The sequence below is a fragment of the Barbatula barbatula genome (assembly GCF_947034865.1).
Source record: "Barbatula barbatula genome assembly, chromosome: 9".
Classification (NCBI taxonomy): Eukaryota; Metazoa; Chordata; class Actinopteri; order Cypriniformes; family Nemacheilidae; genus Barbatula; species Barbatula barbatula.
Genome location: NC_136772.1, coordinates 584885 through 598018, shown reverse-complemented (window position 1 = coordinate 598018; position 13134 = coordinate 584885). Strand labels below are relative to the sequence as shown.

Sequence of the window (13134 nt, the reverse complement as noted above, 5' to 3'; positions counted from 1 at the left end):
TCCTCTGTTCTCCTGAGGAAAACCTCCTACAGTCACATGTGTGCTGATGTTATTATATCTCAGTCTCAGCATCATATCCTCGCGGTTCCTCGGTTTGGATCAATAGTTCATTTCCACAAACATACACGGATAACAATATGGCGGCACCCACTGCGGCAACGGGCCAAAGTACTCAGCGTAGAGCGGCACGCTTAATCGTTCAAAGATCACGATCTCGATTCAAACACCCACACGATCTCATTATTGAAAATCCACGATTCTCGTGTCGTATTAATTTACACCTCCGAGTAAAATCATAATCTGTTGCTGAGAAGCAGAGAAAGCATCATCATCATCATCGTCATTAGTTATGAAATGACGTCTTTTCAAGCACACACTTTCATTATTTCTGTGTCAAATGATCACTGGGATTGAAGCACAGATTGGATGTTTACCGGATCTAAGTAAATATAAGTAAAAACAGCCTAGCGGCACAACTGCTCTTATGATTGTCTTTCAGGATCGTTACATTGTTCTGATTATGCTTCACATCTTAACTGGACGGGTTTGGAAAAATATATTTTTCTGTCATTTTATGGTTTTTGACTGTATTTAAAAAATAAACTGTAAAAAATGAAATCTTCTCAATTTCTGGCAGCTGGGACGCAGCATCATAACAGTAAATAAACTGTAAAATTACACTTCCCCCGTTTTTCTTGTAAATTTGTTGTCTTTTATTTAGGAAAATACATGAAAAATATGTTAAAAAAACTGAGATTTTATGTGGAATATCTGTAAAAAAAATGTGCAGGATAAATTTGGTAAAATTACATTTTTTACAGCTTAGGTTTCTATTCGCTCCACGTTATTGGTCCCTTAATTCACCCCATTGATTGGGCCGGTGTTGATGTATTTCGTATCAGGACAAACAGAAACGATTCGGTTTAACCACCTTGTGTACAGTAACCTACCGGTGGATCTTTCCTTGTCATGTTTATAGCTTTATGTCAGCTTATATATCAGATTGCACATTCTATAATATCAAGAAATGCATACAAATCCAAATGACCTTTGTGTAACAGTCTGAAAGGATTGAATCTTGTTCTGTCATACGTCTGTGAAGCCTGACAGTCGTCTTCATGTGTTTCTCGTGTAGCCACAGGACCAAAGCCTCCAGCGGTCCTCCGTCAACTCAAGGCAGCTGGACGTCCACCCAGGGACCCTCCAATGGCTGGGAAATGGCGTCGTCTAGAGACGGACGTGACTGCTACATCAAGTGAGTATCTCGCACCTTTTCTCTAATGGTCGCCGGTCTAAACCTCACGTCCACGTTCCCTCCGTCCGTGCATTCAGAATACTGATGGTCACCGCAGTGCGTTCAGTGTGGCGTAATGCGCTTGAAACATATGCATCGAGTGAGGGTGAAGGGACGGACGTGTGATTTTGAGAGCGGCTTTGATCTTGAATGAAGTTTCTTACCGTGCTGAACGGCTGCATGCACATTAGCATGCTAAAACCTGCGTCAGCTGTCTGTGATGACACACAGGTACTCCTTTCATCCGCTGACATTACGCTGCATGTGCCGCATGTAAACGGGATGGTTTTTATTTTAAGGGAGAATCATCTCGTACAAATTGTTCTTTTGCAGCTTAAGTTTAAGCGTAAATTGACTTCTTTGTCCGTATGAATGTTCCTTTTTGTGAGGCGTCCTTCGGTTCTTCTAAGGCGCTGTATAAATAAAACATATTATTATTATTATTACACTTTTAAAATAAGTTTAAACTATATAATAATGTTTTCACAAATGTCAAAATGAATGTCGCTTGTATAATTTCGTTTGTTAGAAATAGGAACTTTAGCCACCTCCAGGGACAGTGGGGGTCTCGAGTCCCTGGCACTGTTATCTTGGGGGTCACGGACCTTTCGCGAGGGACCCCCTTTCTAAAATACATATACGTTTTTTGTATAAAGAAGCACTTAGACTGTCACATAGTGAGTGTGATATTATAAAGACATCATATTGTTTGAAAAAGTTAAACTGGAATAATCTTTAGTAAAGAGGTTTACAACTTTTGCTGTCTTTAGTTTCTCAAAATATTTCAGGGGACCCCTTAAAGCATTCTGGGGACACCGGACCCTAGTTTGAATACCTATAGTCTAGGCAACAACGGCGACTTCCGCTTCCTGTCAGTGTGTCACATTGTTTTGCTGCACACTACACAAAAAAGTGCACACTTACATACTTTAAGGGCATAGTATAAGTAGGAGAATTGGGACGCAGCATAAGGAATGCCAGTTTGCAATTCTTCACTCATTTTGATATATTGCGCCGTCATATTCTGTCTTATATGTGTTATCTTTTATTTCCAGTTCCACCTGCTCACTCCTGAGGGCTTTTACTACAGAGTAACCAGAGAGACATTTTATTTTGTTTTTTATTGACTAAGCAAAATCTACATAAATCCTGAGGTAACACAACTCAAATCTTCAGTTCCAGTTTTTTGCTATGAACGAAAAGCTTTTTGACATCAGTGTATTTGAGTTAATATAAACGTGTGTTGTATTGTGTCGTGCTTCATGTACAGCAGCTGTTTTCATGTACGAACACTCGTGCATCAGAGCCGCTCGTGTCCGTCTGGTTGTTTATCTGTCATTGTTCCTCGTGTGAACTGATGGTGGGCTGGTTTTCTTTTTGTAATGATGCACCATATCAAGAGAGGGCGAGACTCATCACACGTGGGGTGGGCTCAGGGAGGCGGGGTGGGCTTTCATCCAGGATCAGGCAACTTATGTAAGAATGGAAAACAACATTCTGTTAATGCGCCGGGAGAACGCTTGGTGTTAGATCCGTCTGGTTTCTCAGCAGAGATGTGTCTTCAGCTCAGAACATCAGCGCATCGGTCCGGGCGATCTGGTGTGTAAAGATTTCTGCTGTTGTGTTTTCATGTATGTGGTCAGATGTGGGCATGTTGTTGTGCGTTTGTTTACTGGAGCATGTGTGCGACTGTTTCATGGGGTGGATGGATGGAAACAGAAAGGCACATGAGAAAGAGTGTAGTGTGTCTGAATCAAACCGTTACGATGATTTCATAGAGACGAATCATCATCATCTGTTGTTGTTTTTGAAAACACTAGTTCACACTCAGAATGAATCGTGTTCACACATTAAATACCGAAACATCATGAACATTATACGGAGGATAATGTGAAGTGTACAGAAATAGTTACTGTATGTGAAAATAACTGAATTGACATATAACTCATAAGGTTGTGTTGCAGACGGCTTATGGTGTCTTGTGCAGAGACTTCTGAGGTTGTGTTAATATATTGTGTATCCTGTATAGTATTATTTGGCATTTATTTGTATTTATTAAACAGCTCGTTGGAATGCTTGATTCTGATTGGTCAGTCGCAACATTGGCAGGTTGGTTATTCCCAGATAATAACATACAGTATATGACATTATATTTACAGATGATGAAACCAAAGTGCCTGTGCGTGACGTCTGAACGTTGTTTCTTACTTTAAAACCGGAACTAAACGGCTTTTCCTCCTGGAAGGTTTGCATTCAGTAAAAATGAGCTCATCAAATATTTCAAATTCACATTTTATATCCAGGTTTCTTCTCATGTAGTCGTGTAATAAGCGGGATAATGTAAAATCAGCCGTCTGTTATCGAGAAATAAACCCCTTCAGTGTGACACAAGACCCTCCGCTTCACTGTCGGGATTATTTCTGCCATAACAACCAGCTGCCTGAACATGATCCCTTACGTGGTATTTAAACATGAAGGGCATAGTTAAAAATGTCTGATTTAAGTTGCGTTTAATGTCACCAGACTTCATCACATTGAACCGGTTCGGTACTAACAACAAAGAAGTTTTATTAGCTTTGCCATCATATTGAACACCGTATCCAAGGTTTTATATTTAAACCTAACAACCAAAAACATTTTGACATGTCTCACTAGATTTTTGTTTAAATTAAAGAGAGATGCTGTGTCCCAATTCGCCTACTTTTGTTATGGAAAAGTATTTTGATTTTAGTGCGAAGCAAAACACAGGAAACAGACGTTACGGTTTTTCGTAACAAAACTCTTCATTTATTAATTCTTAATATAAACTGTATACAAATAGTTTTTTGTGAACTTGTGAAAAGTGTTTGTGGTTATTTGTGTGATGTGTGTTTTTTCAGTGTCTGGAATGAGGCCATGTTTAGCAGGTGCTCATGGGTAAAGACAGGACGATGTGTTTCCTGCATCCCATATGTTAACCTCTGAGTCCTGGCACTAATCCCATTCTTATTTGTATTCATTCTCTCTCTCTCTCTTCTCAAAGCAACAAGTTTTGACCAAACTAACTGAACTAGTTCTAAAACCGTGTTGGTGAAGTAAAGGCCTTTATAGAGATGTGTGTGTAGTCTCCGTAGTGTTGTGTGGAGCGTGCACACGAGCGCTAGTGTTTGTCTCGCTGTGGTTTGAAAGATTAATTGTAGCCCTTCGCCGTGAACAGGAACATGTGTCGAGGATGAGGGCGCCAAGCTCCGCCTCCATCAGCCGCCGGCTTTAATTATCAAACAGCTTCACACATGTATATCTGAACAACTAGTGCACATTACATTAGTGAGATGTTACATGATTATCATTTGCAGGTCACGCCGGTGTATCTCTCAAAAAAACACTGAGACATCCCAACATACAGCAGATTCACATATGAATTTCAGTGAAGATTAGGTGACGGTAAACATGACGGAGAGTTTAGAGTCTGGTGCTTGTGTTCATGTGTTCATGTGATTCTAGACGGATTGAGTATTTGTGTTAAGACGGGACATGTTTTCAAGGACTATTGCTGCACAATGAAGCGCAAAGAATGCACATCATGTATGTAAAATGGTGTTTATTTTCAATATGAAAAACAATTGAACCCATTAAAGATGTTGTAATGGTCTTAAATGGATTTGTATTGGTTTTAATGGAAGCTGTAATGGTGTCTACTTGATTCATTCTATTGGTGGGATGTTAAATGGGAATAATGCCCAGAACACACTACACCAAGGAATTTTGTAATGGTTTTATTGGAAAAAGCTACTGGGTTGGGATGGTGTTCTGTTGGAGACCATTAGAATTTCGGTGGTGTTTTTTTTCGGCACGGCCATCAAATAGACATAAACAATTGTTGTGTGGTTTTAGCATTCATCCCGAGGGATTTAATTGTGTTCAATTTGTTCCCATCTTCCAGATACCATTATAGACACCATTAGTGCTGAGTATCGATTCGATTTCGTTTCTTAACCTCTCAAAACGCTTCTGGATTGAGTTCAGTGCATGCATACAGATACAAATCCCACACATATTTCTTTAAAAAGAACAGTAAACATCAGATAACAATGGTGGATTAATCAAAAGAAATGATGTCCGCTAGGAATTTGTGTAACGGTGGCGTTTGGTGATGTCACACGGTAATTCAAATATTCGTGACGTCATCGTCATTCATAGTTTTTGAGTTGCAATTTCAGACTCGTTTCGCTTCTACTCTGCAACTTCAGACTCGTTTCGCTGTTCTCATTTACATATTTTCTGTTCTGTTGTCAGTCTGGTTTTGTTTCCGTCATCGTCTGACAAAATCCCCACACACACGTGAAAGAGCAGTGATATGGGCTACAACACATCGTGTAGCATCTATATATGTAATCATGCGCTACTTTACGGATGTTATGTATCCAAACAGTAGACATAACAGTGAAAGGTGTTTGGAACGCCGTTTTGTATTCTTTTATTCGCGAATCGGCCGCCGTATGGTGCTGCTTCTCTCACCGTTAACATTTTCTATTGTGTTTCAGGGGGGCTTCTATTGGTTTTTTAGCGGGGGGATCAAACGTATCCGTGTTAAAATCATTGCATTCACTGCATTTGTGGTTGTGCAGTGACTGTAGCAGACGTGTTGTGGACGGATTGAGTGATTACAGCGTATAACCGGCGCTTCAGAATCTTTGTCTTTTGACTCTTTTGTACTACAGAGGCTTTTGTTCACCTCCTAAATTACAGTTCACAGTAACCGTGAGACTCTGACAGCCGCAGTCTTCATGTTCATGTGGAGGTCGATCACACCCTTCTGTTCACATTACTGCGGATGTGTTAAACTTCCGAGATGTGTAAGAACATTGTGTCTCTGTATAGTTATTGAGATGTGTGTGATTAATATGATTGTGTCTGTGTTTTGTTTGTGTCAGTCACCTGTCACAGTCGAGCTCTTTGGAGGAGGTGCGTCTTGATGTGGAGAGGTTTGTTCCTCCTGCACCACGGAAGATAGAGATGAGACGGGACCCGGTACTCGGCTTCGGCTTCGTGGCGGGCAGTGAGAAGCCGGTGGTGGTCCGCTCGGTCACTCCAGGTATCTCACCTCACACGTGTATATAACTTAGTCTGATTATTTACTGATACAGGACACACATGCACAGTAGCGGTCTAAAGTTTCCACAAATGTTAGACACACTTGTGTGGTTTGTGTGTGAACTGCAGGCGGTCCTTCAGAAGGGAAGCTGATCCCAGGGGATGAAATCGTGATGATAAATGATGAGGCGGTCACCTCGGCTCCCAGAGAGAGAGTCATTGACCTCGTGAGGTACGTCACTCCACTTACTACATCTGTGTTCACTGCTGAGTGTCCCAGTGCTCAAGTGCGGGATATTGTTATATTACGTTATTGCATTCAATTGAAAGTATCGAAGATGTAAGGCATTTTTCAGAGGCATTCACATTTGAAAGCATAATTCAAAAATTGTTTGGTCCCGTTTAACGTTTAAACCCGTATAAACATAATAGAAGATATTTTGAAGAACGTCGATAATCTGAACCATTATACGAACACAAAACACCTGAGACGTTTCTCAAATTATCTCCTGTAGTGAAGAGAAAGAGTCACGCACAGGTTTACAAACACATGCAAATGAGTCTTTTGGCAGAATGAAAAACAAAGAATGATCATTTCTATTTATGCACATTTCAAGATCTGCGTTGAAATGTCAAAATAAAGAAAAGTGAAACACACAGTCATTAGAGAAACATAATTCTGCCGTGAGAGTTTTCAGATTTCTTGTTTTCTTATGTTTTCTTACAGAAGTTGTAAGGAGTCCATCATACTGACGGTGGTGCAGCCGTACCCTGTGAGTCCTTCATCTTTCTTCTTTCAGAATCAGAATCAGAATTTGCTTTATTGGCAAAGTGTGTGCACAAGGAATTTGTTTTGTTTGGTTTTATAAGCTCTTGGTACATAAAGAACATATATACATGATATGAGAACAGGAACAATAAGTAAGTAAAATATAGGTAGCATCGGGAAAAGAAAAAGAGAAAAAATGAAGTCATAATAAAAAAATAATAATAGTGTTGATCTACAGTGGATATGAAAAGAATCACCCCTTTAAAATAATCACATTTTGTTGCTTTGCAGCTTCAAATGAAGATGGACGCAGTTTTGTTTTATCCAGCTGTATTTGATCGGTCCAAATTATAACATCAAGAAAAAGATATGACATAGATGTTATATTATTATAAAAAAACAGAACCACTGAGTTTACCCCCTCTTACAAATGACTAGTAAACGTTATCAGGTGTAACTCATCATCTTAGCAGTTGACTTTCAACTGTGCTCATTGTGATTAGCTCAGCATGAAAAGAGCTTTTCCAGGAGCATCTCAGTCCTCAGTGCAACTGAAGCAAACACTCAACTGTGGGTGCAAGGCACCATCCAAACATCTCCGGGATAAAGTTGTGAACAGAAACAAGATGGCAAAAAAATCCGAGCCTTGAAGCACGGTGAAGTCTATTATTAAGAAGTGTAAGGTGTTTGGTACAGGGCATCACTCCAAACTGGATGAAAGAAAAGGAGGAAACAGCCAAGAGGCTCACATCCAGACTTAAACACTTCCAGGAGTTTATGACAAATAGTGGTCATTTTTTGCATGCGATATCACAACAATATCACAAATAAGGCTTGTATGGGAGGGCTGCAAGAAAGGCCACATGCAGTCACGACTGAGCTTTGCCAAAATGAAAAGGCCCCATGGAAAATGGTGTCGTGGTCTGACGAGACTAAAATTGAATTCTTTGGCCTCAACACTAAACTATATGTCTGACGGAAATTCAACAAAACAAAACACCATTCCTACCGTCAAGCGTGGAGGTGGGCAGATCCTGTTATGGGGTGTTTTTGTCACTTGTCTGGAGAGAAGGTAAAATCTTACTGCTCTCTGTCAGAAAGTTGTCTACGGGAAGAAGGTTTATCTTCCAACATGACGACGACCCAAAGCACTCAGCGACACGGACCACGCTGTGGTTAAAGAAGAAACAGGTGAATGTCCTTGGTTGGCCTAGTCAGAGCCTAGACTTGAACCCCATTGAAAATCTGTGGAACGACTTGAAGACCACAAAAGGTCACCATCAAATTGAACTGAACTTGAGCAGTTCTGAGAAGACGAGTGGGCAAAGATTGCAAAGTGTAGATGTGTGAAGTTAGTAGAGACATATTGTGACAGACTAAAGGCTTTAATTAAAGCAAAAGGTGGTTCAACAAAATACTGACACAAGGGGCCGATCCTTTTTCCATCTCAGTGATTCTTGTTTTTTCTTGTTTCTGACATGTTGGTGTTATGTCTTTCTCTTGGATGTTATAAAAAACACTGTTCACGCTGCAAAGCAACAAAATGTGATTATTTTTAAAGAGGTGATTCTTCTTATATGTACAGATTTGTGCATTTACAGTTATATGTTGAGTTACCAGTTTCTTCTTGTACATTCTGCTCATTTCTCACATTCGTTTAACACATTTCTACAGATTCTGCTCTGTGCCGAAAACACTGGAAAAGCTTCTGTTTGTTTGTGTCTGTGTCGTCTTATGGCGTCTCATATTTTTGTCCTTTTTGTTCTTTTGTTCTGACACAGTCGCCCAAATCTGCCTTCATCAGTGCAGCTAAAAAAGCCAAGCTGAAGTCCAATCCAGTGAAGGTCCGATTCGCTGAGGAGGTCATCATTAACGGACAAGTACCTGTAAGAATGAAAAATGACCAAAAACACTCATTATAATCCTTAGTTTATGTGTTTTTGAGTGTTTTTTCTTTTCATTTGCAGGAAACTGTGAAAGATAACTCTCTACTCTTCATGCCAAACGTCCTGAAGGTGTATCTGGAGAACGGACAAACCAAATCCTTCAAGTTTGACTGCAACACGTCTATCAAGGTATTTTAATTTGTCAGTAACAGTAGCGCTCAAACACGTCAGCGTCATGTCTAGAATCGTGTTTATATTCTTCTGAATGTCGTCACACGCGAGCAGGACACGCACCGGGAAATATATTGACATGTTCTTGTGTTTTTCAGGACGTTATTCTGACGTTACAGGAGAAACTCTCCATCAAAAGCATTGAGCATTTCTCTCTGATGCTGGAACACAATATGGAGGGATCTCCCACAAAACGAATGCTTCTACACGAGCAGGAGATGCTCACACAGGTCTGATGTCTAAATTAAAGACACGTGATATTGTGTGACGCGTTAGTTTATGCTGTGAATTAAATGTGGTGTCAGAGAATGGTCACCTTTAAATTAATCTTCAAACTGGTGAGAAATGAGCGTTTCATTAATAAAACAAACACAAGACATCATTGTGAAGTTTCACAGGCTTTGGATGTGTTAGGGATTTAGTTTTGTGATGGTTTTTGTGGTTGTGTTCAGGTGACGCAGAGGCCGGGGTCACATAAGATGAAATGCTTTTTCCGCATCAGTTTTCTTCCCAAAGATCCAGTAGATCTTCTCAGGAGAGACGCTGTTGCCTTCGATTACCTCTATGTTCAGGTCAGACAAGGCCATCACTAACATTCAATCTGTGAATCATACACACGTGTTTATATCACACAATCATTCTGAGCATTAGGACAGGACAGTCGTTTTTCACATTTGTCATGGGGAATATTTTAAGGGTTAACACTTTACTTAAAGCCTCTTTGTATAATGTAGTGCTGTCAATCAATGAATCACGGTTAAACCGACATAATATTTTAAAATTTACTTTACATTCTAATAATTTCACATTTAATCTCCAAATTAATGTAGAAACAACATTAAGATTTCTTTGACAACATCATTTTATGAAAGGCAACATTGTGATATTAGTACTGCAACTGATGTCTCCATTAAATTGATTATTTGTTCTTTATTTTAACATTCATCATAGCCATTTAACATTGAAGTACAGTATAACTGAGAGCTCTCAGTCTTTAAAGTCCCAGTGAAATAAAAAATGACATATTGCATCGTTTATTGTAAATAGTTTATCAATGTGTGTGCTTTTCTTTTTTAAAATGTGTGTGCCCTCATAATCTCCAGTCAAAATCTGAAAATACTATCCACTTTAGATAACGTATGTTAGATGGATTGGGCGGAGCATACGTTAACTCCTCCCCTTCGACTGTCAGTCTGCTGCCAGTTTGATTTTTTTTTTAAAACAGCTGTTTTTATATATATGAGAAAGACGAAAGCCAGCCCACTATGTTTCTCATTCATAATTCCATTTCACTCAGAAATGCGTCAAAATACGAAAGTTAAAACCATCGTAACGTCCTGTTCACAGGAACTTTAATGCTAAATTCGAAATAAAATACAGAATTAAAGCTACAGAACACATTGAATCCTCTTTTCTTTTGTTCTTTAATTAACATTAATGACAGGAGTCACAGCAGCAGGTTTAAGAGCGCCGCCCCTTTAAGAGCTGCCGTTCTACATAGATCTGACACCCTTTCCCACAACTCTTTGCAATCATTTAGGATTTTATTTAACACGTTGTGATCTGTGTTTACGAAAATGCTAGACAAAATGGGCTTTTTGACATAATCGTGTGTGTTTCTGTTCATTCAAGCACGAAAGAGAACTTCATACTGACGCTGTGCTGTCTGACAGAGATTCACTGACGCAGCCTTTAGCCTTTGTACACCAGACAGGACACGTGTCTATCTATACTGAACCCATCAAAGCAACGGTTTCAAATCACCCTTTAAGGCCTTAACATGAATTATATAATGTAACGTGTTATGTAAGGGGTAATCCACAGCTAGCCATGCGTTAAAGGGTTTTAATGCACACCTAAAAAAAGAGTATTATACATTATAATTGTTCATAATGTGTGTTGTAATACATTAAAACTACTTTTATATGCATTATACATATACGCTTTAAGTAAAGTGTTACCCAAAATCTGTTCAGTTCAAATCTGTTCCATTCAGTTTGAAAGTTCATAAATGATTATAAACCTTATATTTCAGTCTCCTACATGAAATAATGTCAATGTTTAAAAAGAAAAAGGTAATGACGTCTGTAAATAATAGTGGTATTGTTCGTCCTCGCATGTGCAGAGCTGTAAGGACGTGGTGCAGGAACGTTACGGCTCTGAGCTCAAATACGACACGGCTCTTCGTCTGGCCGCTCTTCAGATGTACATCCTCACCCTCAGCACCAAACAGACACAGAAAGTCTCTCTGAAATACATCGAGTGAGTGTGCGCTATAAAGATGTTCCTGTTGTTGTTCTTTCTTCTGTTGAACGCACGAGGAAGATCTGAACACATTGTGTGTGATTATAGAAAGGAATGGGGTCTGGCCCAGTTTCTGCCTCCGGCGGTTCTGTCCAGCATGAAAGAGAAGAACATCAGAAAAGCCCTCACACACATTCTGAAGACAAACCAGAACCTGGTGCCTCCTGGGAAGAAGGTGAGAAATCACCGCTGGAAACACATTTATATTTGAGTTAAGGACTAACCCACTTCTCACTACACAGAATCGCAAGTGTTTTCTGCAGTGCTTGTTGTGTCTCAGAATGATGCTCGATAAAATCATGTCTTATTGGGGAATTATTGTGTTCTTATGCTCTTGTGTGCTTTGTGTTCTGTTGAAGCTGACGGCGCTACAAGCCAAAGTCCATTACCTGAAATATCTGAGTGAACTCAGACTGTACGGAGGACGAGTCTTTAAATCAATACTAGTCGTAAGTGTCCACTCTTCATTTACACAGCTGTCAATCATCTCCCGTACTCTCATGTGCTTGATTCTGTTTCATACTCGAGCGTAATTTAAAGTGATAGTTTCCCCAAAAGTGAAATTTCTGCCATCATTCACTCAACCTCTCGTCATTTCAAAGCTGTGTGACTTTCTTTCTAACGCAGAACACAAAAGAAGATACTTTGGGAACTGGCATCCATTTACATTTACTCATTTGGCAGACGCTTTTATCCAAAGCGACTTACAAGTAGTTTTTTTACAGTGACACATCAGGGGTAAGGTGTCTTGCTCAAGGGCCCTTCAGTCATGACCTGCTGGCACTGTAAAACCATCCATTGGTTTTGAGTCCGTACGATGCTGGGTGCCGGTGCTGTTCGGTTACCAACTTTCTTCAAATGATCTTCTTTGGTGTTCTGCGTAAGAAAGAAAGTCTTCCAGGAGTGTGAATAAATTATGATAGTTTTCCTTTTTGCGTGAACTGTCCTTTTAATGTGTTTTACATGGAAATAGTGAAGGAAAATCGATATATTAGCTTCAGGTACAGTAGTCTTTAAACCAAAGATATTCATGTTGACAAAAAAATTATAAAATAAAAAAATACACTAACCCTCTTCTCTCAACAGGTGTTGTTCTGGCTTTTGTTGAAACTAGTAACTTTGTATTAGCACCTATTGTATTATTGCTCTTTTATGAAATATCGCTTATTGCTCCCCGAACTCTTTATAAGTCGATTTGGATAAAAGCGTCTGCTAAATGACTAAATGTAAATGTAACAAGATGCGCCACTGCGGTTACAATGAATGGGGAGGAATGCACCGCTCAATATGGCCGCTCTAGCGAAGGAAGTCCCGCCTTCCAGTGAAATGAGCCAATCAGTATTGACTGACGATTCTCTAGGGCGGGGCTCTCGTGAGGCGCTCACCAGCCTGTGCGCATGCAAAGTAGATTAAGCGAACTCAAACAATTCGATTTTTTGCGCAATTTATGCTTATCAAACCCAAGTTATTGTATATTTCATGTCAGGTTTAGTTATTGATAGGACATATGCTGTTTAATTTTGATTTTTGCCAGCGATTTTAAGAATATCTGCCTTGCCCCATTCAAGTACATGGCC

The 13134-nt window shown here is 39.7% G+C and overlaps 1 protein-coding gene across 1 annotated transcript in view; it reads left to right on the top strand.

Moving 5' to 3' along the window:
* The window catches only part of LOC306898707 (FERM and PDZ domain-containing protein 4-like), a gene marked incomplete at its 5' end in the record, with an annotated part of 31465 nt that overhangs the window by 12023 nt on the left and 6308 nt on the right, over positions 1-13134 (top strand). The window contains 11 exons of the mRNA XM_079464451.1: positions 1136-1255; positions 6208-6368; positions 6497-6599; positions 7095-7140; positions 8918-9022; positions 9104-9211; positions 9352-9483; positions 9706-9825; positions 11379-11515; positions 11606-11732; positions 11917-12006. Of these exons, the coding sequence (XP_079320577.1) occupies positions 1136-1255; positions 6208-6368; positions 6497-6599; positions 7095-7140; positions 8918-9022; positions 9104-9211; positions 9352-9483; positions 9706-9825; positions 11379-11515; positions 11606-11732; positions 11917-12006 (1249 nt within the window). The remainder of the gene's footprint in view (positions 1-1135; positions 1256-6207; positions 6369-6496; positions 6600-7094; positions 7141-8917; positions 9023-9103; positions 9212-9351; positions 9484-9705; positions 9826-11378; positions 11516-11605; positions 11733-11916; positions 12007-13134) is intronic.